This window comes from Dermacentor variabilis, chromosome 1 (genome assembly GCF_050947875.1).
Source record: "Dermacentor variabilis isolate Ectoservices chromosome 1, ASM5094787v1, whole genome shotgun sequence".
NCBI classification, from domain to species: Eukaryota; Metazoa; Arthropoda; class Arachnida; order Ixodida; family Ixodidae; genus Dermacentor; species Dermacentor variabilis.
Window position 1 is genome coordinate 214,907,462 of NC_134568.1, and position 27,947 is coordinate 214,935,408.

Genomic DNA, 27,947 nt, shown 5'->3' on the forward strand with positions numbered 1-27,947 from the left:
TTGCTTATTCTATCTAAACAGTTAACCCCTTTGCAATCAGCTTCAGTGTCTTGCCTACTGTAATGTGACTTCGTGACATCCACAACATATTCAAGTTTCCCTCACTTATATCGAGGCCAACATTAACTGGCGCAGTCGACAGGATCGCGACGTCTTTCTACTGGAGGCAAGTGACGTGTCGGTTGCTTGGGCGGAGAACAAGCAGGCGGGAGAGCATTTGGAAGCGCCAAGAAGGGACACGACATCAGCGTCAAAAGGACGGCGCAGAGAACTACGAGCAAGGCTGCGAGCTGGACAGTCAGCAGCAGGCTCATTGTTGCTGAGCGGAGCTGCAGGAATCTCGAAGACGCACACCACAGGAACACCGGAGATGTCACAGGTGGAATCTATAGTGACGTAGCGCCGCGAAGTTCGAGTCGGCAAGGCTGACGGGGTGAGCCGCAGGAGCGCAGGCGACGTCACACGTGGCACGGCGACGCAGCGCCTCGGAGTTCGAGTCGGCAAGGCTGACGGGGTGAACCGCGGGAGCGCAGGCGACATCACAGGTGGCAGAGCGCCGCGGAGTTCGAGTCGGCAAGACTGACGGGGTGAACCGCAAGAGCGCAGGTGATGTCGAGGGCGGCATAGTGACGGTGGCGACGTGGAGTTCGAGAGCAGTGAGCAGCCTGGAAAAAGAACTGGAAGTTGGCGGATTAGTTTCGTACCGGACAACTATCAGCGGTTGCTGCGACAGAGAGCTGTCAGGAGCATCCAGGAGGTCAACAACACCCCGGAGAGGCAGTCCAGGCGGCGAAGACAGGAGTGGTCAAGATAGGGTACTTGTCTGTTGTCTCTTGGTCCACCATGTCGGGCTAACTAGTGATATTCTCGAGTTAAAGGGAAGTTTGTAGGACATCTCACGATGGCGGAGAGCGAGATGGCTGCCGCAGGGGCTGGCCAAGAAGGGGAAAATGTACCATTCGACAGCGTCAGCAATTGCTCACAAAAGAAGTGTTTGAGCGAAGCTCATGCTAATGTTAGAGATGGAAAAAATTAAACTCGCTCAAATGCAGCTATAGCCGCTGGTAGATGCACAGCGCGGGCAAAGGCAGTTGTCGGGTGTCAAGCTGGGGGAGTATGCGAAAGAATTGAAGGCAGTTCTTGCTCCAATGCCAGAGGCGTATCCCACAGTGCCAGCATGGTTTAAAAGCGTGGACACTCTTTGAAACATTGCAAATCCCCGAGGATATTCGTGGAGTGATATTGCTGCCGTTCCTGAATGAGAAGATGAGAGCATTTGTTGCAAGCGAGTCGGACGGTAGCGTAATGCCATACCCTGAACTGAAAGAAACAATTCTAAAGGAACTTAAAATGACTCCTAATGAGTATCGGCGCTTATTCCTGTCTGTAAAGGAATAACAGAGTGATTCGTGGAATCAGGTGGCGACCAGGTTAGAGACTTTGTTCTCATACTACCTAAAGAGTAGGGATGTCACAACCTTGAAGGATCTAAAAGATTTGGTTATCGCCGATAGGTTTAAACATAGATTATCAGAAGTAAGGACATACGTAATGCAGAATAAAGTCAAGGACTGGCTTGTCGCTAGCGAAATTGCCGAGCTAGCCGAGACATATGAGGAAAGCAGACGCGTGGGCTGGACCCGAGAACGTTCGGATAAGCCACTCCATGAAGGAGACAGACGCGTGGGGAGGACGAGTGGCGAAGCAGCGAATGCAGGCAGGAAAACTCAAACGGGAGCTATCCGATGCTTCCAATGCAAGAAATTTGGACACTATGCCAACAGTTGTCCAGACCCGCGGCAGTGTGTTGAGGAGGTGCAATCCGAGGAAGAGAGCAGCAAAATCGTAGCAAGGTGGAGATAATTGTATCTGACAGTTTTCGGCCGCAGCTGGAGCGATGTGATAAGGTAAACCAGTAAGCCGCGTCGGAGATGTTAAACTGGGTCGATTTGAAAGTTGTGGAGAATTCCGTCAGGGCTTGTCTCGATTCAGGTGCTGATATAACTGTGCTAAGGACAGAGACGGTACCCGAGGTTTGTAAGGGCAAGAGTTCAGGTAAAATTAAGTTAAAAGGCGCATTTGGTCAGGTTGTTGACGCTGACTTGCTTTATGTGCCACTATCTCTAGCCGAAACGGATGGACGCAACCACCGAGTGCAGACTCTGTGTGCAGTCACCGAGGTGTTGTCACAAGGGATAGGCGCATTGTTAGCGCCAAAGGCACATGAGCTTCTGAAACGCGCGAAAAGGGAGCGGGATGAAGAAGCGCAGGATAGAGCCACTCTCGAGCAAGTGTTTACCGCCACAGATAATGCGGTCGCCGACTGGCCGGCAGGGGGTCCAGAGCTCATTGAGGAGAGGGATGAGGATATCATAGGTTGCCTCGGTGGGCCTAGCTGGAAATGAAGCAGCGGGTTCAGATGATGTAACGCCTGTCGCTAGCTTCAGGGCAGAACAGAAAGGACGATTCGCTGCATGAAGTTTGTACGCAATCAGTTGAAGGTACGCGCGGAAGGAATGTGCAGGATAGATAACCTTTTCATGAAAAGAAAATTAATGGCAAAATTCAGAAGCAATTGGCGTTGCCCGAATTCGAAAGGACAGAAAATTTAGAACTCGCGCACCACACACCGAGTGAGAAATCCTTGTCTGAGGAAGAAACGAAGCAAAGGCTTAGGAGCGCCATGTCAAGGTTTCAAGCCCCGGAATCAAAGAGGGATTTGAGAACGGGGCTCGGCCTTGTAACCTATTATCGCGATTATGCTCCTGAATATTCTAAATAACATAAAGTAAAAGTAAAAATCCGCGCGTCCGTGTACCTTGTTTTCCAACTGCTGTTTATTTTTAAAGTTGTATCCTACTATAAGCAGGAAATGGCTTGCGGCGTTTCTTGCTCTGTAACGATTTAAAGGGACCCTGAAACGATTATGACGATCTTGTACAAACGTGCTGAGCGTTAGGGTATAGGTCCTTCTGCTCATTAAGTGACGCATTTAAGCTCTCCGCGCAAAACGTGTAATTATAAGGTTTTAAATATGTGTATCGCTATCGATCGCAGCGACGCCGTTCGCCTGAGTTTTCAGTCGCCCCCTCTTAATTGACGTAACCCAATCGACATCAGTTTGGCGAGCTATCCGATTGGCTATGTGATTCTACCGAGGTCGCGTCCAACTTTATAATGAATAAATGTTCGTAATAGTTGGAATGCTGGTTAATTTGTTTCTACAAAGACGCATACACAACGGCAATTTATCATCACACTCAAGCGCTTCCAGCACACAACAAGTGTTGTCTGCTTCTCCGTGTTGACGCGAACTGCGCAGACAGTGCTGGTCTCGAGCTTTCTTTTCGCGAGCACCATGGTTCGCCCTTGATGCGTTGAGGGCCGCAAATCTAGACATCGGCAAGATGTCAAGCTGCGACATCGTGTCCCTCTGCATGGCAACATGGCGGTGTGGCTGCAGCGCATCGGGCTGTCGGTATCTGATCGGCGCCAGCATCTACGCGTTCGCGGCCGTCACTTCACGCCGGATGTTTAGTACTACTATAGAGCATTACAGCGTGTCCGGTATTCCGGTAAATGCAGGCGGACTGCGTTTTACCGGATGAGCGGAGGCGCAAACGTGAACGGCCCGCACGTTGCAGCCACTTGGTGGCACAAAACTCAACCGGGCAAAGCTAATATGAAAGCAACCAAGTGCATTCTATTTTGCTGCTGGTGTATATTTTCGTGAGCACCTTGTCTTTTTAAATGCTTAAAATGTTTTACGCTTGGTTACAGCAATATTAGCTCTGTGTTTGGCTGGTTTATCTCTGCGCCACCAGCTGGCTGCACCGTGTGCGCCGCTCATGTTTACGCCAAAGCCCCTTCATCACAACCGCAGGACTACGGTTACGTGAATACCGGACACGTTCGGCGCTGCGACAGAATGCTCGCAACGCACGCTGCTTCGATAGCTCTGGCTTGGGATCGACTGCCAGGCGGCTGGCGGAGAGATTGGAGAGGCTTCGCGCGCTGGGCTCCAGGACAACCGGAAGTAGATGACACGACGCGACATCATGACGCAGAGCCAGTGAAAGCGGAGGTTAGCCCTGGTCACTCGACGAGAGAGTTGAGGAAAAAAGCATGAACAGGGAGGAGGGTAACTTGTAATCGTGCGTAGCCCTGTTAATATCAAACGCTTCAATGAAATTGCGGCGCGAATGGTTTACTGTAGCTCTACCCTACGTGTCTACAATATTTATTCAAACCGTTTCAGGGACCCTTTATTACAGGAGCGTATGTTGTTAGTTCAGACCATATTAATTTCGCAGAGCTTTCTTAACTCGACATGCAGACGTGGTTTAACGTATAACCCCAAGCATGACTGCTGGCACAGGCGGCTTGACTACGCACTAGAACTAAACTTTGGTGTTTGGTGTATGAGTGTTTGGAACTAAAAAAGTGTTTGGTGTCTCAGTACCAAAGCCGTGCGCTGCAGGTTCTTAGAAGTAGAGTTCACCAAAACGGGAAGCAATGTTAGCGTGGGCGCAGGCGTTGTCAATCCAGTGCGCTTAGTTTCTCAGATAACTAACTAATATGCGGTAGGCTTTTCATCGTTGAAAAATCGAACAAAAATGAGAAACTGATTAAAAATGACAAAGCTAACCTTATACCGGGCTCCGATTATCGTTTTTATAGCAAGGCATCTTTTATTAATTTTTAGTAATTGATTTTTTATCATCTTTCGTTAAAGTTCAATGTAGATATTTTTATATTTATTGGGGTATTTTATATTTCATCACTGTTTCTCTCTGTCATTTTTCTTCAATACGTGCATTCTTATTGATTGATTTTATTTCCCATTTGTTCTTTATTATTCTTAACCGGCCGACGCCTCTTGACATAATTTAGCTTCTTTAAAGGGACTGACAACCCATTTTTATGGACCTATTTTTTTTCAGGCGCAACGCAAAGCTTACCCCTGGTAGTATTTACATCTGCAGCGGTTACTTCAAAACGCGCGTGGATATATAGTACGCAGAAGTTTTCGATCTGAGCAGCCTCTAAAACAGTAGGAGTCCCTCCTTCAGCAACGGTGAGAAGCGAGAGCGAAGTCGATAGCCCGCCTCGAAAATTGATAAAGCCGCCAATCGTTCTGCTTTCACAGGAGTGAGTGTAACTGTGGTTAACCACCTATATTTTGACCTTTTCAACCACTGAAAATAAAAAGCTGGTGCAATAAGCTCGCGTTATTGTGCAGACATTTCCTAAATCTGTACCGCGTTTTTCCCAAAGTACACGCCTGCGTCATGGCTGGCTGGCCCCTGTCGTCGCCGTCCTGTCGATAGACAAGCCAAGCCAACTCATCGAAAACGAAGATGAAGGCAGCGCCACTTTTGTGCTCACCACAAACGAATGCTTGTCTGCGCATTGTAAGTCAGGAAGAACTTATAATAATAAAGAGTATACTGCATTTCAATACTAATAAAAAGACCGGGAACAGCGTACAGTATTAGAAGGTCACGTGGTGGACCTCTTATGGAGCTTCATGTTTTTGCCGCCACAGGTAGTTTTTGGTACCTTATAGTGATGAATTAAAGATATAAATCCACGTTTAGTGAATAAAACATGGCTCGTTTTAGCCACTACGATAGGGAATAATTCCATCAGCGGTGTTGTCTCGATTTATGTTCTGAACGTTTGTCTGTTCCTTTAAGCTTTCTATAGTCGTCATTTATATTTTTTTGCTCGTTTTTAAACAGCCAAAAGCATATCTCTTGTTATTCTCTGTTTCGTGGGAAAGCAAAGTAAAAGGTAATGTTTGAGGTGACAAAATCTGAAAAGAATCTTCACGCATGCTAAGTTGCGCTGCATAGTTTTAACGGTTTCTAACACGATTTCTAACGAATTCTAACGCACGAAGAATTTAAACACGAACACGCTCACAGGATGATGCACGTTTCTGATTGTGCTTTCTTCGTGTGTGTCCTCTAGGACCTGTGCTGCTAAACTTTGCATACATGACCAAAAACTACCTAGCCTTACACGCAGCCAGTTAAAGAATCTTCACGCGGAAACAGGCGTTGTCAATCCAGTGGGCTTAGTTTTCTTGGAAAAAGCATTTTTTTTTTTCAGTTTGTAATAGCTCATCTACCTACTGTTGTTATTTTTGGTGTTGCCTTTCTTACGAATCCACTTCTGCTTGCGGCAGAGTATCCTCTTAGTGTATTGAAATAAATAAAATTGCCGAAATTTGACTGCGCCTTGCAAATAAGGAAGAGAGAGAACGAGATAAAAAAAGTGACACCGGGCAGTAAAAAAATTTATAGCGGAAGAATTCATTGCATAACCACACAGTGCTCATAATCAATTTGAACACTGTATCTGCGAGATATGAGGGCGCGCAAGGAATGTATTCGTTAAAATGAGAACGCAGCTTAAAAAAAAAAAAAAAAAAGGAAGCGAAAGAAAGAACAACCAGCGCTGTCAAAAATTTACTGTGCGAGAATGCACTGTGGATATCTGCACATGTAGTTGCAATAGATCATGTCAGCCCGGTATTTGAGGAACGTGCTCATAAGGAAAGCAGTTGCGGAAATCGGGACGCTCCTTAAAAATATAAATCAAAATAAATAAGTGGTGTAGCCGGAACATTTTGTGCGGATACGCAAAGCGTGGATACAGAATGGAGGAAGAGGTCAAGAAAGTTGGCAACCAATTATAGGGTAATTGAAAGTGTAGAGAGACAACCAGGAGTGATGAGAGAGTAAGTCGGAGAAACAGAGGCAGCGAATTTGATACAATGAATGGAAAGGAAAAAGGACCAAGGAGGTTTACAAGAATGAGACAACTGAAAAATATATCAGAAGGGAAAATCTGTACGATAACACGAAGGGAAGTGCCTTGCTATTTGAGGCTCAAGCTGGTTGCCCAAGGACAAAAACATGCCGGAGCAAATATTCGCAATTGAATAAGCATGTGTATGCTGCACCGAAAATCCGGAGACCACTGAGCAGATCCCAACGGAATGCGAAGGGATACATCCAGCGAGACCAGTACGTAACGTACAACTTCCAGAAGCGCTTGGATTTAAAGTAGACGGAAGTGTCAACCGGTCAGCAGTCGAGATAAGGAAGAGGCGTTTAGAGTATTAGTGAAAAAAAGAAAGAAAGAAAAAAAGAAACAGGGAAGAGATTGGTAGGACTGGATCCGCTACAGGCACATGCAGCGGTACACGGTAGATAGAGAAGATTATAAAGAGATGTATACAAGAATGGTAGAAGGAAATGCATTGATAGCATACCTGAGTAACTCAAGCAGGCTAGGTGACGATTTGTCCCCAGCCCGTTACAATGGGGATGCCAATAAATCCCAATCATCATCGTCGTGCAAAAATTCACTGTGGTTAGCTTCACAATGCTCATAAATTGAGTCAACGCGATTTGTGTGAGATTCTGGCGAGTGATTTTCTTCTTTTTCTTTTCTTTTTTGCAAGGACCGAAACGCACATTCGCTCGCTAAAAAGAAAAGAAAAATGTCACGACTGCGGTTAGCCTCACATTACTAAAATGTCACGTCAACGGAACATTTGTGTTATTTGCGCGTGTAAATATTTCATTTGCCGTGCGGATGGATGCAAGTTCCACCAGAAAGTAGCAGCGATGCGATGCTTCGGTGGGCAGCGCACCAGGAGGCTCGCGGTCGAACTAGCGTCCACTACGCTCGAACTGGTCCGACCGATGTGCCGCGAGTCGTTTCCGAGCGCACACGTGGCCCTGGCAGCATTTAACACCCGAACATTCTCGAGTGAAGCTAGCTTAGCAGGCCTCTTTGAGGAATTAACTTTCAGGCATTGTTTGGGATATCATTGGCCTTAGTGAGGTTAGAAGAACTGGTGAGGCTTATACAGTGCTGACTTATGGCTACGTCCTCTGCTATAGAGGACTTCCAGATAAGGAGCAATGCGGAGTAGGATTCCTAATCCATAAGGACATAGCGGGCAACATTGACGAATTCTACAGCATTAATGAGAGGGTGGCAGTTGTCGTAAGAAAACTTAATAATGGGTATAAATTAAAGGTAGCACAAGCCTACGCTCCCACCTCCAGTCATGATGATGATGAAGTAGGTCAGTTTTATGAAGGTGTGGCATTAGCGATGAGAAAAGTGCAAACTCAGTACACTGTAGTAATGGGGGACTTCAAAGCAATAGTGGGACAAAAACAGGCTGGTGAACAAGCAATTGGCAACTACGGCCTCGATTCTAGGAATACTAGAGGAGAGATGTTGGCAGAATTCGCAGAAAGGAATAAAGTGCAAATAATGAACACCTTCTTCAGAAAGCGTAGCAACAAAAAGTGGACCTGGAAAACCCCATAATGGTGAAACAAGAAATTGATTTCATACTTTCTACCGATCCCAGCATAGTGCAGGATGTATAAGTGTTACAGAAGGTAAAGTGCAGTGATCATAGGTTAGTTAGGTCTATGATTCACCTCAATTTGAAGACAGAAAGAGTAAAATTGGTCAAGAAGAAGCAGGCTAACCTAGACGCAGTAAGGGTAAAAGCAGACCAATTCAGGCTGGTACTTGTAAACAAATATGCAGCCTTAGAACAGAGAGATGAAAATGACATAGAAGTAATGAATGAAACCGTAACTAGGCTGGTTTCAGAAACAGCAATTGAAGTGGGAGGTAACACACCAATGCACCCAATAGGTAGGATCTCCCAAGTAACGAAGGACCTAATAAAGAAACGACAAAGAATGAAAGTGTCCAACTCAAGAGATCAGATAGAATTCGCGGAATTGTCAAAACTGATCAACAAGGAGAAAATGGATATTCGAAATTACAACGTAAGAAAGACTGAGGAAGCAGTAAAAAATGGGCGCAGCATGAAATAAGTGAGAAGAAAACTTGGAATAGGACAAGCCAATGTACTGAAATATAAGCAGGGTAATATCATCAGCAATTCCGAAGATATAGTAACAGCAGCGGAAGAATTCTATACTAACCTGTACAATACCCTGAGAAGCCACGATACCTACATTCCAAGTAGTAATGAACAGGCCACAGAGGCTCCTTCTATAACTAGCGATGAAGTCAAAAGGGCCTTTCGAAACATGAAACGAGGAAAAGCGGCAGGAAAAGGTAGAATAAGAGTTGATTTAATCAAAGATGGAGGAGGCATCATGCTTCAAAAGCTTGCGGCCCTTTATACGACATGTCTAACGAACCACAGAAAGCTGAGCTAGTTGGTAAGGATTCATAACGCAAAGAAGGGGTGAGTCGTGCAGACACGGACACAAGAGAAGTGGACAACACGAACGCCAACTATCAACTGAAGGAAGCAATGAGGCGAAAAAAGAAAGAAGACATAAAACTCATCTGCGCATGCTCTGGAATGATAGCACCACGTGTCAATCGGGTACACGTGCCGGTCTACGTGAGAGGTAGTTGTTAATACATTCGATCTCTTACTTATGTAAGGTACTCGAAGGCTGACTCACGCACGCACTTCCATTATTATTGATATACCATGCCTCGACCACAATACGTGTATCTTCATTCCTATGCCTGTACAATATCACGCATTCGTCTAACTCAGGCGTGCAGTTACAATATTGGCAGTCCTGGCAGTGTAAGGAAAGATTAGAAGATCGATCCACCGGTTAATGACTTTTTATGTTCCATTGGCCTCTGACTGATATACCGCCCCGTTTGCCCTACGTAGAAATGGCCACAGCCAAAGGGAACTTTATATACCACACCCATACGACAGTCAGTAAAAATGTTGTTCTTGATGTGCTTCGCTGTACAAATATATGTTCGTTTTTTTTGCCTGCCACCTGCTCCTTTTTTCTCAGCACGGCAGCGCATATCTTACGTAGCTTATTGGGAGCAGTAAAAACAACATTAACACCATATCTGCTTGCAACTTTTTAAGCCTGTGCGATACTGAATGAATGTAAGGAATAGCCACTACTCTTTTCTTGCTATTACTGCTATCTGCAATCACATCCGTCCCCCTCGAAATCGACTTCTTAGGCGTTCAGCCACATTGGCCACTGCCGCGCTAGGATAACCTGCTCCGAATAGGCGCTGGACCTGTGCATTAAAACTGGCGCTCATTTTGTGCATGCACGATATGGTGAGAGAAGACTTAAGGCACGGCATGGCAATTCCGTTTTTTACTACTTTGGAATGCTTGGAGTGAAAGTTTAACAATGGCTTCGAAGATCTAGGGGAGTGCTGCCAGTACACGTGATTTTGTTCGAAGACCAAGGAAATGTCTAGAAACTGTATTACGCATCTCTGAAGGAATTCCTTGGTAAACTTTCATCCTCCCCCATTAAGCCTAAATTGCTCACTCACTGAAGTAGCAGCGTAATCAAATTCGTCCCCATTGCAGAAAATCAGGTAATCATCAACGTAACATAATACCTTAATAACACAATCACCCAAGGCCTTCTCAGATGACAGCTGTTTAGAGAAGGCCTTGGGCGATTGAAACGTGGTGATATCATTCCAGAGCATGCGCAGATGAGTTTTGTGTCTTCTTTCTTTTTTCGCCTCAGTGCTTCCTTCAATTGATAGTCGGCGTTCGTGTTGTCCATTTCTCTTCTATTGTGTCCGCGTTCAGCTGCACGCCTTACCCCTTCTTTGCATTATGAAATGTCGAACGACTTCGTGGGTCCTAGAGAACTGGAAGAATTCCAACATTATACTAATCCATAAAAAGGAGACGTTATAGAATTGAACAATTAGAGGCCCATTAGCTTACTTCCAGTATTGTATAAATTATTCACCAAGATAATTTCCAATAGAATAAGGGCAACACTTCATTCAACCAAGCGAACAGGCTGGCTTCGGGGATACTGTACAATGGATCACATCCATGTAATCAATTAGGTAATCGAAAAATCTGCAGAATACAATTAGCCTCTGTATATGGCTTTCATAGTGACACGTGTACTTGTCTTTATCGGGCGACATGGTTTGCCGCCTAAGAAATGTTATCGCAGAGCGCGGGACGCGCCTGCACGTATCCGAAGTTTCTGGAAAGTTATCGATGCTTCTATCCGCTATCTGTTGTCGCCGAACCTTGTGTTATCTGATTTCCTCGCTTGACACGAATGGTGTAGAACTTTGTAGAAGGCATGCGGGTCCCAACGATTAGTCTGGAACATTCGATGACTGCTGTATAAAAGCCGACGCGCTTGACCCGCTGATCAGATTTTCGACGATCGCCGAGCGTGTTCGCCGCTATCGTTGTGCTATAAGTGTAGCCTGTTTTGTGGGCACAGGTTCGCCCAATAAAAGTTAGTTTTGTCGTTCACAGTATTGCTACTGTGTTATTCAACGTCACCACCACGTGACAATAGATTACGAAAAGGCATTTGATTCAGTAGAGATACCAGCAGTCATGAAGGCATATACGTAATCAAGAAGTACAGGAGCCTTACGTAAATATATTGGAAAATATCTACAGAGATTCCCAGCTACCTTAGTTCTCCACAAGTAGAAAGATACCTATAAAGAAAGAGGTCAGACAAGGAGACACAATCTCTCCAATGCTATTCACTGCAAGCTTGGAAGAAGCATTCAAGCTATTAAACTGGCAAGGCTTATGCGTAAGGATCAACGGTGAATATCTCAGCAACTTTCATTTTGTAGATGACATTGTCCTGTTCAGAAACAGCGGGGACGAGTTACAACAAATGATTGAGTACCTTAACAGAGAGAGTGTAAGAGTGGGGTTGAAGATTAATATGCACAACACAAAGGTAATGTGCAATAGCGTAGCAAGGAAACAAGAATTCATGATCACCAGTCAGCCTACAGAGCCTGTACAGGAGTATACTTACCTAGGTCAATTACTTCCAGGGGATCCTTATCATGATAAGAAAACTTACAGAAGAATAAAAATGGGTTGGAGCGCATACGGCAGACGTTACTAGACCCTGACTGGAAGCTTACCATTATCACTAAAAAGAAAGGTGTACAATCAGTGCATTCTGCCGGTGCTAACATATGGGGCAGAAACTTGGAGACTGACAAAGAAGCTCGAGAACAAGTTAGGGACCGTACAAAGAGCGACTGAACGAAGAATGTTCGGCGTAACGTTAAAGGGACACTAAAGGTTACTATTAAGTCAACGTGGACTGTTGAAATACCATCACAGAAACGTCGAAACGCTTGTTTCGTGCCAAGGAGAGACTTATTTTAAGAGAAAATGCGTTCTGAAGCGTCCGCGTACCTCTAGCGCAGTTCAAATCGCCCGCCCTCCGATCGAGGAGTACTGACATCATGGTCTCATAGTGACGTTGCGCCATCGGTGAGTAGAACGGCGTCCGCAGACGGCGCTACGGCTTTTCTGCGCAAAACGCGAACGCGCGGCCAGAAACAGAGCCAAGACAGAGCCGACAGCAGAGCGAAAGCGAGAGTGTGGTGGCTAGCGGAAGGAGAAACGAATTACGTCCCACATTACGTCCCACGGCACACGGAGAGTCCGTTTTCGTTAAACTATAGGCTGCGGCGAGCTCGCAGCGTGGTCGGCGTGGTCTATGAGAAGCGACGAGCCTTTTCGCACTTGCAACAGGGCATAAAAATGTGCGAATCGACGCAAAACTCGGCCTAGAAACGTGCTTCGCCACAGCCAGGGCTCAATACGACCCAAGCTGGCACGACCCTGATGTCGTTTCCCGCACCGCCACCAGGCGCCGCTACTATACCTCAAACTCCAGCGCAAGACGCCCATAAGCTGGTACTTCATTCTATGACGCTAACTTCGACGCTCGTCGCAATGGACCCTGACACCGACAGATTGGCTCGCGATGGTGGGCTCAACTTCAGCGATTTGAGCACCGACGAGCGCGACCTGCTGCTGAGGGCTCGCACTGCCGGCGTCGTTGCGTACTACGACGGCGGCCTCGACACCGGCTCTCCGGAGCGGGAAAGCAACGAGGGCTTCCCACGACATCACATGGACGTGGCATTCTCGCTGCTTGTTCCAAATGAAAGTTTCGCGAGCCAGCAGAACCCTCACAGCACGACGCGATAACGAAACTACTGAAACTCCAAAGCGTGCGCGGCGCAGGGTCGAGCGCGCAGACTCGAGCGAAAACGAAACCTTTCGAACACCCATATTACTGAAGGGCAACGTCAAAATGTTATTTTTTCTTAGAATCGAATAGACGTAGACAAATAGCATCTTTTTCCGTCTTATAATCGAATGAAATGATATTTTTAAGACGAGTAGTTGAGTATTACTAACACAAATTATGAGGAGTCCTTTCGTCATCGGGCTAGTACCGGAATGTCGCTGGGGGGTCTCAAATCGTGTTATGCATTTACCTCAATTTCTCGGTTACTAAAGCTCTGTTCGCGATTATATTGACGCCTTAGACGTTCTAGAACATTGCTCTACCACTTTAACTTGAGTTTCTGGTAACCTTTAGTGTCCCTTTAAGAGACAGGACGAGGTCGGTGTGGATTATAGCAAACGTGGATAGCCGATATTCTAATTGGCATTAAAAGAAATAAATGGAACTGGGCAGGTCATGTAATGCGCAGGTTAGATAACCGGTGGACAATTAGGGTTACAGAATGGGTGCCAAGAGAAGGGAAACGCAGTCGAGGACAGCAGAAGACCGGGTGGATTGATGAAATTTATAAATTCGCAGGCGTAAGTTGGAATTGGTTGGCGCATGACAGGGGTAATTGGAAATCGTAGGGAGAGGCCTTCGTCCTGCAGTGGACATAGGCTGCTGCTGATGATGATCTTTTTTGTCCTCGGGCAGCCAACTCGGGCCTCAAATAGCAAAACACTGTCCTTCGTGTTACAAAAACTTTCCCTCCGGATGTCTTGCCGTTTTTGTAAATCTCCATGATTAGCATCCAATTTACCGTCCCTTTCTCCCACTTTCTTTTTGATTACTCCTGGTTAGCTATTTACACTTTCAATGACCCTGAGTAATAAAACTTCAAGGCGCCGCTTTGCGTATTTTTTATTTTTTGCATCAATTCTAAAGCAGCTGTTGTCATAGCTTCTGTTAGATGTGTGAAAAGTCTTACAAGATTTTTAAATATTTAGCCACTATTATTTCAAACAAAAGCTTCTTTTAGTTAAAAGAAATGATGGCTTAAAACACAAATGCCAACACCTCCTGAGAGGTATGGAAACGATATGAGCATGAATCACGAACATAATAATTTGACGGCCTGAAAGCCCGAAAATGCGACAATACCGTCAACTTTCCTTTCTCCGTGGACGATACGCATTTCTGTCGGCCGCCGTGCACAGGGCCGCTCATTAGCGTATGTATTTCACGCGGCTCGTCGCACCGTAAATTATGGCCTAAGATCTCTGCAATGGCGTTTCGGAGCAGTGTCACGCAACGTCCAAATGATGTTGACTAAAAGTCCTTTCCTGCGACGTTACGTGATAGTTCAGCCAATCAACAAGCTAACATGGCGACAATCTTGGAACATCACAATACATTCACGGTATGACAGATCCAATGTAGGGGTGCCTGAGCGCGACCGCTAACGTTTATTTTTTAAGCGCGAATATCACAATATAGCTGCCGAGGACTAAAAAATTTTCCTTCGAGAAAGCGTACCGCTTTACGTAATGTTTCACCTTGATGAATGAATGAATGAATGTTTATTTCATCTTGAGTATAATTTCAAGAAAGGTGCAGGGGCAAAAGGCGCATAGCGCCTGACAGGGGCCCCTGTACCCGCAAAATACGCGTGTATTATACATTATTTAGTGGTAGTTCATTGGCAGTGAGCGGACACACATAACGTTACATATTTTTACACATTGTGCACGAGTTTACACAGAAAACTGAGAACAACAGAAATTGACAAATTATTGGGTTACAGTTTGTTTACTAATATAGGCGGTGAAATAATAATATGTTCCTCTTTTCCCTCCTCTCCCCCTTTCCTCTCCCGGTCCACAAGCAGTAAAGTACAGGAAAGCGCGGGAATGCACTTTGCCGAACTTCCGCTTCCCGGCACAAATTTCAAAAAAAAAAAAAGAAAGAAAAACGTGTTTTCTCGACGGCCAATCACAGAGCGAAGATGGTGTATAATTGCGGTCGTGCAGCCGCTATGCGTGTCGAGAATGAGCCCGAGGTATATGGATGACAATGGGGGCAACATGCACTGAGGTGGTGAGCTAGAAGATGGCAAGACCACTTTTCTGCATGGCTGCTGACCATTCGATCAACCAGAGCGCAACGAACTCGTCGACGCAGAAATAAAGTTAGGTGCAGGTGCACGCAAAGCCTACTCGAAGACAATGATGCTAATACTATGGTTTGTGCAGCCGCTTCCACCAGCTCGTAGAGTGGCTTGCCAAACTACTGCTTGTGCACAAGAGAAGACGACCCAGCTTTGCGGCCGCAACGGACGCTACGAAGGGCGTATACACGCCTCGAAACGAGACGACAGCGTGGCGGCTGGCCTGCCGCCAGCGACTCCCTGCTCCGATTGTAACAGGACGGACGGCAGGGCTGATGTCTTCCATGTGCTCTGGCCATGCGACGCCCACCGGCAAGTGAGGCCGGGCACACAGCACCGTGTCATGTGCACGGCTATACGGACAGCGTGCACCGACCCGCAGCGACGAACGAAAGGTGCTGCTTCGCGACGGAGATGGGAGAAGCAGTGCACCGCGTCTAGGCCGGAGGGAGAGTCAACAATCGCCGGTACTTGGGCCGGATTAAGCACCATCGCGGCCTGAATTCTTCACAGGAAGAGCAAAGAAACACCGATCAAGAAAGGGATCGGCAAGGAGACACAATCTATGCAATGCTATTCACTACGTGCCTAGAAGTATTCGTTAAGAACCGAGGGCCCGATTTTTATTAGTCACATCATAAGAAGCCAACAAACACTGACACCAAGGACAGCATAGGGGAAATTACTTGTGCTTAATGAATGAAATTAAGAAACGATGAATTTAATGGAAATTAAAGTGGATGAAAAAACAACTTGCCGCAGGTGGGAACCGAACCCACAACCTTCGCATTACTGCTAATTGAGCTACCGCGGCGTCGTTTCCACATCCACTTTCTTGGGTATTTATGTTTCCTAGTAGAAGGTTGTGGGATCGCTCCCCACCTACGGCAAGTTATTTTTCATCCACTTTCATTTCCATTAATTTATCATTTCTTTATTTCGTTTATTGTGCACAAGTAAATACCCCTGTGTTGTCCTTGGTGTCAGTGTTTGTTGGCTTCTTATGGTCGAAGTATTCGTTGTTAGACGGGATGATTAGGAGTGAGGATCAACGGGGAGGCATCTCGGAAACCTACCGTGTTCAGCAATGATGGAGATGACTTTCAACAAATTATTGGGACCTTAGCCGACAAAGTGCAAGAGTAGGTCTGAAGATTAACATGCACAATACTAAAGGGCAAGAGAACGAGAATTCGTAATTGGCAGTCGGCCCCTAGAATATATGCAATAGTAAGCTTATCTATGCCAATTAATCACAAGGGACCCTGGTCATAAGAAGGAAATTTACAGAAGAAAATAAAAATCTGTTGGAGCGCATATAGTAGGCATTCCAAGTTATGACTGGCAGCCCGTCGCTATCCTTGAAAAAGTGAACAGTCATTGCATTCTAACGGTACTAAAGTATGGGGCAGAAACTTTTAGCTTAAGAAAGAAGCTTGAGAACAAGTTAAGGACCGCGCAAAGAGCGATGGGACAAAAATAATGATAGGCGTAACGTTAAGAGCGAGGCAAACTGCGGTGTGGATTAGAGAGCAAACGGGAGTAGCCGATATTCTAGTTGATGTTAAGGATAAGAAATGAAGTTGGACAGGACATGGCAATACGTAGCGCAGACAACTAACTGTTGATCTGTTAATCTTATAGAATGGGTGTTCAAGAGAAGGGAAATATAGTGTGGTACGGCAGAGAACTAGGTGGTGTGATGAAGTGAGAAAGTTTTCTGGCATGGTGTGGAGTCAGCTGGCAAGAAGACGGGCAATTGGAGGTCGCTGGGAGAGGCAGTTGTCCTGCAGTGGACATAAATAGGCTGATGATGATGAAGCGTCATCGCTGTTGCAATAAACGTACATTCAACTCACGCCCGTGAACATACAGAAGATTGTGCGACTGTATACATACGTACGTAGTACGTAGAAATTTCATGGCCGCGCCAGAAGAAACTTTTCGCTGTTTCCCATAAGGTCCCCAAACCGTATCTCACGATGCGCGCATGTACAAGCTTCGAAAACATCTGGGGGGATTCCACCTCTGTCTCGTGCATACTATGGTGATCACTAGCGAAAGGGACCCCACGAAGGCCTGTTTGCCTTCTTGCCATTTCGTCGGGGCGCGCCTGTCTTTTCCTGCCTGTTAAAGAAAACTGACGAAAGAAAGACGATGCACACAGACTTCTACGAATTCTTACTGGAGATTCATAGCGTGTTTAAAACGCTGTGCTAATAAATTATTTGTGCGAGTCCAACATGGAAATATTCGCGGAGTTTTCGGGAGAGAACGTCGTTAAATTGAGGTTTGACCCCTATTAGAAAAAATGTGCGCTAAAGAAGTAATGTCCACTTCGGACAGCTCCTTTAGGACAGTGTAGTCAACGACGCCAAGAGCTCTTTTCGATGGCCACAAATAAAAAACATTTTCCGCCGCTATCTCAAATGTAACGGTCAGTAAACTCGACGATCTCCGATAGGCTCAGGTAGAGTTACTGTAGTAAGCAACTATGGGTTATTGAACCTGCCCTGTCGAAGAGAGCTCATTCTCGAAACCTTTTGGAAAGTAAATTTTAATTTTTTTCATAATTCGACAACGTTTCAATATCGCACCATCGCTTTTTAAATATATAATTAGGTCGTTTTATTTCAAAGTTAACAGAAAATTTAAAATTGCCTGTGGCAGATAGCATAATTGTATTCCTTCAGCTTGCTGAAAGAGGCTAACGTTACTTGCACGAGAAATCAAAATGTATAATGGACAATAATTCACTGATTAACTTTAACTTTAATATTAACATTTCCCAACTGGAAAGGAGTTCGCAAGGAATATCCACTTCGAGCGAATCCTGAGGATGGCACCAGTTTCGAGATATGCGTTCCCAAATTGTGCGACGAAATGCATTGGTGTTCCAGTAAATTTTATACCGGAGTGCATAAAAATGCATTTTGTCAAAAAATGTAAGCGAAACAACAGTTCATCTGAACCGCGTTTGGCGGCGCTTACCTCTAAATTGGTTGTAGTTTCATAATTCCTTACAAGTGGATGTGCCTACAAAAGTCGCTGGCTTCAATTCGTAATTTGCAATATTTGCCCTAAAGCAATTGTTTAAAAAATTGACTAGCGAAATTTTTTAAAGTCAATGATTCATTTGGATTTCATACAAGTGCATTCCAACTCTTCTACTAATCCTGCTGAAGGATTAGAATTGTGCGATCTACCACAAACAATAATAAAAAAGGTCATTATAAAGTAAAACACATGGTATATTCAATATCCATACTCTGTGTGAGTATCGGCTTTACTTTTATTTGTAAAGTACCAGCGAGACTCGATTGAAAACAGCAGCTTTTTCCTAGGCAAACATATGCAAAGTGCTTTTAATACATAATAAAAGCGGAAGCAGATTTCAAGGGAGAAACAAACATAAAGTAATGATAAATAAAGTAATCGAGAAAATCTGCAATGATGCACGCAGATAGACGGTGAGTGCGTTACCTCCCCCCCCCCCCCCCGCGCGATGAATGTCGCGAGAAATTGGGAGCTTTCCGCGTCGTGACGTTAAATGGCACATTTGATAGAAGAGTGTGACGAACAGAGCGAATTTCGTCTTAAATCTGGAATGGTCGTACTCAGTCTGGCTCTTCGGCCGAGTGGCTCACTTAAGCGAACAAACTTTATTCAACAGCCGTTTTTGGAGTTGTGTTGATGGTGCAATAAAACATTCGATTTGATAACTGTATCCACGCAACTTATGCTCAAAGAGAAACATAACGTAATATTCAACTGCGAGTTCCGTACAAGAAAGCAGCGGAGGCTATAAAGCCTCAGCATTGTCAAGAACGTGGCTGCTGGGATCTTTGAGTGGTAAGCCAGTTATTTGTGGTTGTGCGAATCATTTGGGGCATGGAATACGAGTTGAAATCACTGTGTTACACACCTGCCTTTTTAGAGGAAATGGTGAAAGAGCACATTACTCACCCTTATCGATGGGTTAAAAGAGCTCTTCGAATCTGTGAACAAACGGAATATCTTTAGACAAGCATTGTGCTGTTTATAGTGGATATAAAGTACATACTGCCTCCAATTTCGTGTGGTGCGATTGCAGGAATACTCGTGTTATATCTGAAATACGGAAAAAAAAAAATCAGTCTCTTGATCCGTGCTCCGCGTACGTACACTCACCGTGACAAAGAATCGGTGCTCGGTGTCCGGAAGCAGCTGCTCATTGACGACTCAGAGTCTTGAATCGACCTGTAGGCACCAGAGGGGCTCGAGTATAGATCACACGTTACATTTTTGTAATAAAGTCGCTGCTTTATTGTAGGATGTGCGAATAGTGATTTTTGAAACCGAATCGAAAACGAATCGAATGATGCCAGAAGCGAATCGATTATCGAATACTTTTTAAAATAATATTTGAATAATGAATAGCCGTTATCACAATTAATATAAAAACATGTTCGCAAGTTTATCAAGGTTAACAAGTTTCTGTCATTACATAGTACGCTGTGAAACGATGTTTATTAAGAGCACAAATGAAGCATTAGGAGCAGACAAGTAGTTTCTTCGCATGTACAGGGCTCTTCGGGTAGTGCGAATGATCGCTGCACAGCCTGCAAAGTATGGCTACCTAATTGACGCGGCCTGCTCCACTACACAAGCTCTCGTGTTTTATGACTACACTATTCCTGCGGAGGTGAAAATTTGCCATACGTTTGCTCCAGTTTTATGTGTATTTGGGCGAAGTTCACGTTTAGAAATATTCACAAACTATTCGAAAAATATTCGCATTCACGAATAGTGCCTATTCGATTCGGATATAGGACACTATTCGATTCGCTATTCGAATATTTGCACACCACTGCTTTATTGTATACAGCCACTGCTGACTACACGATCACCTTCTTTTAACCGTCTGCTGCAGGGTCATAGAAAAGCATAAAATAAGAGGTGTGAGTGAGACAGCGGAGCAAGGGGAAATGCAATTGAGCGTCACGTGAAAGGGTAATGCGGACCTGCCCAACGCCTCGACGTCACAAAGAAAAAGAAACATTAGTCAACACGATTTTTAAAGACCTACACGATGTTGGAGGTCAGCAGAGAGCTGTCGCACATGGCGAGCTTGATCTTGACACGAATAGGTGGATACTCCACCTACCACTATCGATGTGTCAATCTGGCATGGCATTTTCCTAGCCCGTATAAGTTTCTTATCACATTATAAAGAAACAGAGGAAACAAGAAAAGGACAGCTGCCCTGGCCGCACATTATTTGGCGACCACCAAACAGATAGTACGGTAGAACGCTTGTCAATCCATGTTTCCTTAAAAGTCTGATTTTTTTGTCAGTTTAATCTTATTCTCTATCTCATTTTCTAAAGCGCCAGTTGTTTTCCTAATGTCTGTCTGGCATTACTCAATTACTGATTTTCCCGTATTTTCATTTTATTCCTATTGTTTACTGCTTACTTTTTCGTTGTATTTCTTTTCTTAAGCTTCTGGCACAAATTTTACGTACGCTGCTCAATTCTTGGCCGACGTGTCGCAGATGCTATGCGCCACTAAGACAGCAACGGTTCGTTGTCTTTGTTAAGTGACTGAGGCCAGCTGTCTCTCAGATTGTAGGAGGACTGTCTGCACGCAATCCATTTCTCGACCACGACTGTGTGCAAAGCGCAAGACTAAAAAATTAAATTACGGGGTTTTACGTGCCAAAACCACTTTCTGATTATGAGGCACGCCGTATGTCCCCCACTCCGGAAATTTCGACCCCCTGGGGTTCTTTAACGTGCACGTAAATCTAAGTACACGGGTGTTTTCGCATTTCGCCCCCATCGAAATGCGGCCGCCGTGGCCGGGATTCGATTCCGCGACCTCGTGCTCAGCAGCCCAACACCATAGCCACTGATCAACCACGGCGGGTGCAAGCCTTTGCTGCGCGGTGCACGTACGCCAGTCGCTGAGTGGTGGAAAGCATTTATTAAGAAAGAGAGGTGTGGACTCGCGCAGGAGCCCTACATACTAGGTGGAGTCCTATATAGTCAGGGACCCCATTGGTCGAAGCCGCCAGCCTGGCCCTCTTGACCAAGGCCTTTTGGGCCTGAAGGTCTGAGCAACCAAGCAGGGCCGCCTCCCAGTCCACTCGGGTAGGGTTGGCGTGGGGGGTGAGAGCCGAATTTCGCTGGCAGGCCCACACTATGTGATAAGTGTCAGCCACCTCGCCACAGTGTTGGCACCTGCCAGTGATCGCAGGATCAAAATGTTTCATTACTGCCGGGCACAGCATTGTGTTGGTGATAAGCGAAGTAGAACGCGTTCGTTCGCTTTCCCCAGTCCCTTAGCTGGGGCTGGGTACCGGCGATGGCTATCCTTACAATAGGTAGAAATGTCTTTGAAAGTTAAGAGAATTCCGCCTTCTTGTTCAAGGACCTCAGGGGCTAAAGGGGGCGCCCGGTAAGTGAGTGCTCGGGCTGCCGCATCAGCAGCTTCATTCCCTTGAAGGTCCTGATGGCCAGGAGTCCAAACGATACAGCGGGGGGTGGGATCTTGCTGCAGTTTCTCAGTATTCGCTCGGCCAATAGGGTGACCCAAACAGCCTCGTAATTACGGCACGCGCCACGCGAATCCATAATGATATATTTAGAATTAGAGTCCGAGGCAGCTAGGGCGATCGCTACCTCCTCTGCTTGTGTTGTACCTGGTGCACGAAAAGTGAGCCCATCCACCTGTGTTCCCTGATGTATGACTGCTGCTGTATACCATCCCCCGTGGCTTGGCCCAGCGACATCTACATAGTAAACTCCATGTTAGTTGCCATAGTGACGCTCCAGAGCTTCCGCCCTAGCCTGGCGGCGTCCAATATGGTCTTCTCTATCCATCTTGGTTGGAAGGGGTCGAATCCGGATGGCGCGTCTCCATAGTTCTGGCACTCTGACTCTTTCTTGTATGTGACAATCGTGTTGGATGTGTAGTCGAGCCAGAAGTAGTTGGCCCGATAGTGTTTGGGCTAACCTTGTGTATTGATTTGTTAGATGAGCTTCTTTGAGCTCCTGGAAGGTGTTGACCATTCCAAGATCGAGAAGTCGTCCGTTGGACGTGGATACCGGGAGATCAAGAGCCCTTTTCATCATTTTGCGGAGGATAACCTCTACCCTGTCTTTATCGTGCTTCCGCAAGTGGAGGTAGGGTACTGAATACAGGATGCGGCTTGTTACGAAAGCGTGAGCGAGCCTCACCGCATCCTTACTTCGTAACCCTCCTCTCTTATTGGAGACCCGGCGGATCATTCGACCCACCTGGTCTCCAATCTTCCGGAGCTTTTCAAGTGTTGTGTCGACCTTTCGCTGATGGTGTACGAAGAGTCCCAGAATTCTAATCTCCTTAGACTCGTGGATGGCGCCACTGCCGACGGATAAGTGGATGTTTGTATTATCCTTAGGGGAAGCCCTAAAGTGAACAAATTCTGACTTTGCTGGTGCACACTGGAGGCCGAAGTCCTCAGCGTAGCGATCCACTACCCGTGCTGCTGCTTGCAGGCTCTCCTCCATGTGCCCTAAGTTGCCTTCAGTGGCCCTGGCCAGATCGTGATATCATCAGCATACAGCGCATGCCGGATGCCTTGAATATCATTCAACTGCGCCGGAAGGTATAGCAGCATAGCTAAATTGAAGAGCAGTGGGGACGACATCGCGCCTTGTGGCATGCCCCGCGTGCCCATTTGATAGGGTCCATGTTCGGTGTCTTGAATAAGGATCAGTGCAGCCCGATCTGTCAAGAAATCTTTTATGTAATTGAAAGTGTTGCGGCCGCAGTCTGTCTCACTGAGGTGACTCAGTATGAAGCTGCGTTTAACATTATCGAAAGCACCCTTCAAGTCCAAGGCTAAGATAACCTTGTCATTATGAGGGTGCTCGATAGGCTGTATTACATCTCTGTTAAGTTGGAGCAGGATGTCCTGCGCTGACTTGTGGGGGCGAAAGCCGAACATCGTGTCCGAGAAAGTGTTACGGTGTTCCAAATATTCTGAGTCTATCGCGCACCATCGTTTCCATCAGTTTGCCCACACACGATGTAAGCGAGATAGGTCTTAAGTTGTCTGTGTTTATTGCCTTGCCTGATTTAGGAATGAATGTAACCAATGCTGTCTTCCAATCTAAGGGAACCGGTTTTTCCCTTTTCAAATTGCGTTAATGTATTCGAGCAGGGCTTCATATGCCTAGTCAGGGAGGTTGGCCAGCAGTGTGACTGTGACCTTGTCCCTACCTGGCGCCGTGCCCCTGCGCATCTTGGCCAGAGCCGCCTTGAGGTCATAGAGTTGAAACGGTTGGTCCAACTCCGGATTATCTTTGCCTGCATAAAGATATTCCGTGCCTTTGGGGTCCTGTTTCTGGCACAAGTACTTATCCCGTAATGTCTCGGCCAAGTGTGTTGTGGTGCCTTTGAAGTTGTGGAGTGCACGTTGTAAATGTCTTCGTGTTTCTCCTCTTGATTGTGAGGGGTCAATCATATGGCGGAAAAATCTCCATGTGTTCTTACCAGACATTTGTGTAGCTGCTGTGTTTCACCGGTCCACCCAGTTAGTGTCAGCCAGGTGAGAGGCGTGCGCGGTGCTACGCAAGTTCACCAACACAGAGCAAACATTTGGAAGGCAAGAAGGCTCAAGCGGTATGTGTTCTCAAACGTCCCAGCGGAACGTGGGAGCGGCCCGCTGCGCCATAGTCGCGTATCTCGGGACTCTCAATAAAGTTTTTCCATCCATCCATCCATCCCAGCAGAATCCTCTACCAAAGTCTGCCACGTGTGCGTCAGCATACGTTTTATCTGCTCAAGTCGCGACAGTTCGAGCATGCGGGAGTACTACACCATATATAGTGCAATACTAGGCCGATGCGAAGGGTTCTTAATTCTAAAGTGAACTTTATGGAATCGAGCTGGTGTGGCCGCTACAAAGGACGTACCTTGTTTGCAATAAAAAATCAACCTATACGTTATTCTTCCCGCGGGGGTTCGCCATTTACGCCTTTGATTCTACAGTGATCTCTTTTAGAGAGCTGACGTGAATACGCTTGTGATTGCGCGCTCAGGGCCACGGCTTCAGAGCCAGTGGCCAGCTGAGGCTCTTGGAGGCGACAAAGGGTGCAAGAGCCACTCAAGAGACAACCCGAAGCGCCAGGCCAACTGCGGCTTCCTGGTCGCCGCTCCTCGCGGCACAGCGGCACAGCGGCGCAGCCGTGCAGCCGGCGTCCCCGTAGCGTATAACATAAAAGTCGCGTGTTGGGTGTTTTTGAAACAGTCCAACAGATTATCTGTCCCGCTATTGTGAGTGCGTAGCAGGAGTCACTCGAAGGCTTCACCCGAAGCATTCACGCAGGATTCACCCCATGCGACCAGTTTATAGACTCCTTGGGAATGTGCTGAGGACATAGCGACGGTCTGGGCAAGAATAGTAAATGGCTTAGCTGCGATCGCATCCTCAGTTCAGACAACCTGTACACAAAATGGTCCCTTATGAATGGTTTCTTACTTCATCTTTTCTTACCCCGTAAAAAAAATGAAGAAAGAAGAGATAAAGTCAACGTGAATGCGAACATCTTCTGGAATGGTAACGCTCATGAAAGTGCTGGGAGACTTGGAACGCGTAGTGTTTCAGGAGAAAAATAAATAAATAAATAAATAAATCGCCGAATTTTTTTCAATTTTCAGTTTTTTTAGCTATGTACATATACTTATTATGTACGTGATGTGTGGAATCGTGTTAAAATTCAATTAACATTGTAACGCTAAGAGATTCGTCTGAAGAAGGAGCTGGTTTTCTCACCTGCGACGGTCAGCGTTTGCTGTTGAAAAGCCTAGAGGAGAAGAAAAAGAAAACGAGGAAGTTGTTGCAATGTACCAGAACATCGTAATTTCCAATGGCTCGTCACCTTGTACGGAACACGTACAACCCGTTGAGCTTATGCTCCTCTGGACAAAGCGCGGCGCCAAATCGACCGAGCCAGTTTTGCGATGTTTGCATTTTTTTTTCTGTTATGCGCCTGTCAAATGGTATGACTACATGCCGATCGCGAGCCAAATTTCCCTTCGTTCCAGGTTCTTACAGGTCGCAGTTAAGGCTGATGACCTCACATGCAGAATTAGTTCCTCGCAGCTGATTCCACTTTGTTTTAGCTTTGAGGCCAGATGATGTTTAACCGTTTTTTAGAGCCACTCAGAGAGGCAAACTGACGGAATTCGCCGGCGGTAGATTCGCCATGTGCGTCCAGAACAGAACAGAACTGTGGGTGTCTGACAGCGCGCACCTCGATTCTTGTGAACGCATTACGACATGGCCCACGCGGTGCTCTCTGGTTTCGTTCAATAAGCTGAGGTACTAAGATAAGTAGTGTGTTACTCTAAGAACTGTCTTGCCGCAAGGTTGCTAGCTCGAGAACGGGAAGCCATAAGTCACCGTCTTTTCGCTGGCGATGCTCGCGCGCCAAGCTACGGACCATACTGCTCAAGAGTATAAGTTTCTACACGACAACGACGACGCGAATTGCAAAGCACCAATCGGCACAGAAAGAGCACGAGTAGCAAATTCTAGCGTTCTGCTCGTGCGCAATGCATGTCTTCCCATAAATGGCCACGATGCACGTAGGCATATACCGTACATTTTTTGTTTTCTTAAAAAAAAAATGTTCAAAATGAGAGAATTCGGGAAATTCACTGGAAATGTGTTTTCGACGGCTACAACTGCCATATTTGTTTTATAGGGAGCGTAAACTTATTTCTTTTTCGCGAAACTATATATACCTCCAGAATTGCGCTCCTGGCTTGAAATTTTGCAACGTTCGCAAATTTCGTCAAAGTTCTAGATGCATGGTGACCCTCATCATTTGTTCGATCTGCCCATGGAGTTTCACAAACGACGGTGACTAAAGTCGCGATTGAACAGTGTTTCTTTTTTTCCCCTTATTTCCTTTCTTCCCGCGCGACGTAATATGCTTGGACTAAGAGCGCCTGCATGCTGTACAGCCGCAACATCACTGAGACATGCAAGGAGATTGGGCGTGCCTTACGGAGGGGTGGTGTGACTGCTCCGACGATAGCGCGGCCACGTTGTCGGCCGTCATCATCGTAGGCGTGCTGACTTCTCTGCTGGGATATGCCCTGCGGTGGTCGTTAGGTAACCTGTCAAACGCCGCGCACACACAGTGGAGTCCTCTTGCAGTGTTGCAAGAGCGCGCTCGCACCATCTGACCGTTTTGCTGCTTACGAAGAGGGACCCTAGCTCCGGCTTGCACCACAGAAAATAGAGCGCGCACGAAAGACAGTGGCGACACACTATTGCAAAGAGCGCGAAAACGCGACTAATATCAAGAGAACCGCAATTGTGCGACAATACGAAACCCCGCAAGTTTTCAGCAGTGTTCACCTGCAAGTAATCGCAAATGCACAAATCAATTTCCCCCTATATAAAACAGGGAAAATGATAAACGTCTGTGCTTGAGGCCTAATAAGCTTTCATATTATCGGCTATGTATAAAAGGACGTCTCACTAAGTTGAGCTAACTTGAAAAGCGTTTTTTTTTTATGCGAAAGCGTCAAATGGCCCATTGGGCGCAAAAGCCGGCGTCTGTCGTCTGTAGCAGCGAAACGGCACCTAAACTCGCATTGCCATTGGCTGCGACGCCATATCACGAGCGCGCCTTGACGGAGCAGAGTGGGCGAAAGGGGTCGCCTGCTGCGGCGATAGCGCGCCATGCGATGCGTGAGGGAGGAGGGCACCGCCGCAACGCCACGTCAGCCTCGCTCTCGAAATCCGGCGCGCGGTCCGTATCTCTCCCTCACCTCCCACTGGGATCTGTTGCGCCAACACCACCTAGGCCTTTTCGCTCCGATCCACGACGTCATCTTACCTGACCCGATTGCAGCAGACTCTAATGAGTAGGCAATACTCCCGAGTAGGCAACAGTGATTTTTACGTCACCACGTTCATCACGCAAGCCTTGTCAGAGGAAATTTCGGGTCAGGTAGTGTGACTTCATGGATCGGAGTAAACAGAACTTCTGCTGTCTATTTGTTGTTGGCTGCACGCGCCTGCCGACCGACGGCTGCTGCTTCTTCCTCGGTCGTCTCTAGACCGCAGGCTGCTGATGCTGCTTGCTGGCTACGGCAGCACGTACCGCTATGGTGCATTACTCGCAGCGCAAAACTCGAATGGCCGCTCAGCGCCGTTCAAGTGGACATAAATGCTTTCTCATTCACAATTCATAAGTGCTTAGGAGTCCCCGGATTTGTTGTTTAGCATAACAGACTGATAGTTACACGGGACCGGAAGTTCCTTAGCGGCCGCAGGCTCACTGCTGCCAAGGCGGGTGAAAAATCGTCTATATACTGTTTACAGGTGTCTTAACGTAATGCTGGTCTTTTCTTTTCCGTAGTTGTCCTAAGCGTTTCGAGTCGAGTTTTGTAGCCATGTACTAGACCTCGTCATGGTTCCGAGACACCTGCTTTTGTTAATCACAACCATATGGGGCCAGCAGATGGCTTCATATGATTATATATATATATATATATATATATATATATATATATATATATATATATATATATATATATATATATATATATATATATATATATCATCAGCCTAGTTACGCCCACTGCAGGGCAAAGGCCTCTCCCATACTTCTCCAACTACCCCGGTCATGTACTAATTGTGGCCATGTCGTCCCTGCAAA

At 46.2% G+C, this 27,947-nt stretch overlaps 1 protein-coding gene across 1 annotated transcript in view; it reads right to left on the reverse strand.

Moving 5' to 3' along the window:
- Positions 1-23,440: 23,440 nt before the first annotated feature.
- The window catches only part of nenya, a 92,898-nt gene continuing 88,391 nt past the window's right edge, over positions 23,441-27,947 (reverse strand). The window contains exons 10-11 of the mRNA XM_075671963.1: positions 25,043-25,073; positions 23,441-23,574 (exon numbers count right to left, since the gene is read on the reverse strand). Coding sequence (XP_075528078.1) covers positions 23,441-23,574; positions 25,043-25,073 — 165 coding nt within the window. The remainder of the gene's footprint in view (positions 23,575-25,042; positions 25,074-27,947) is intronic.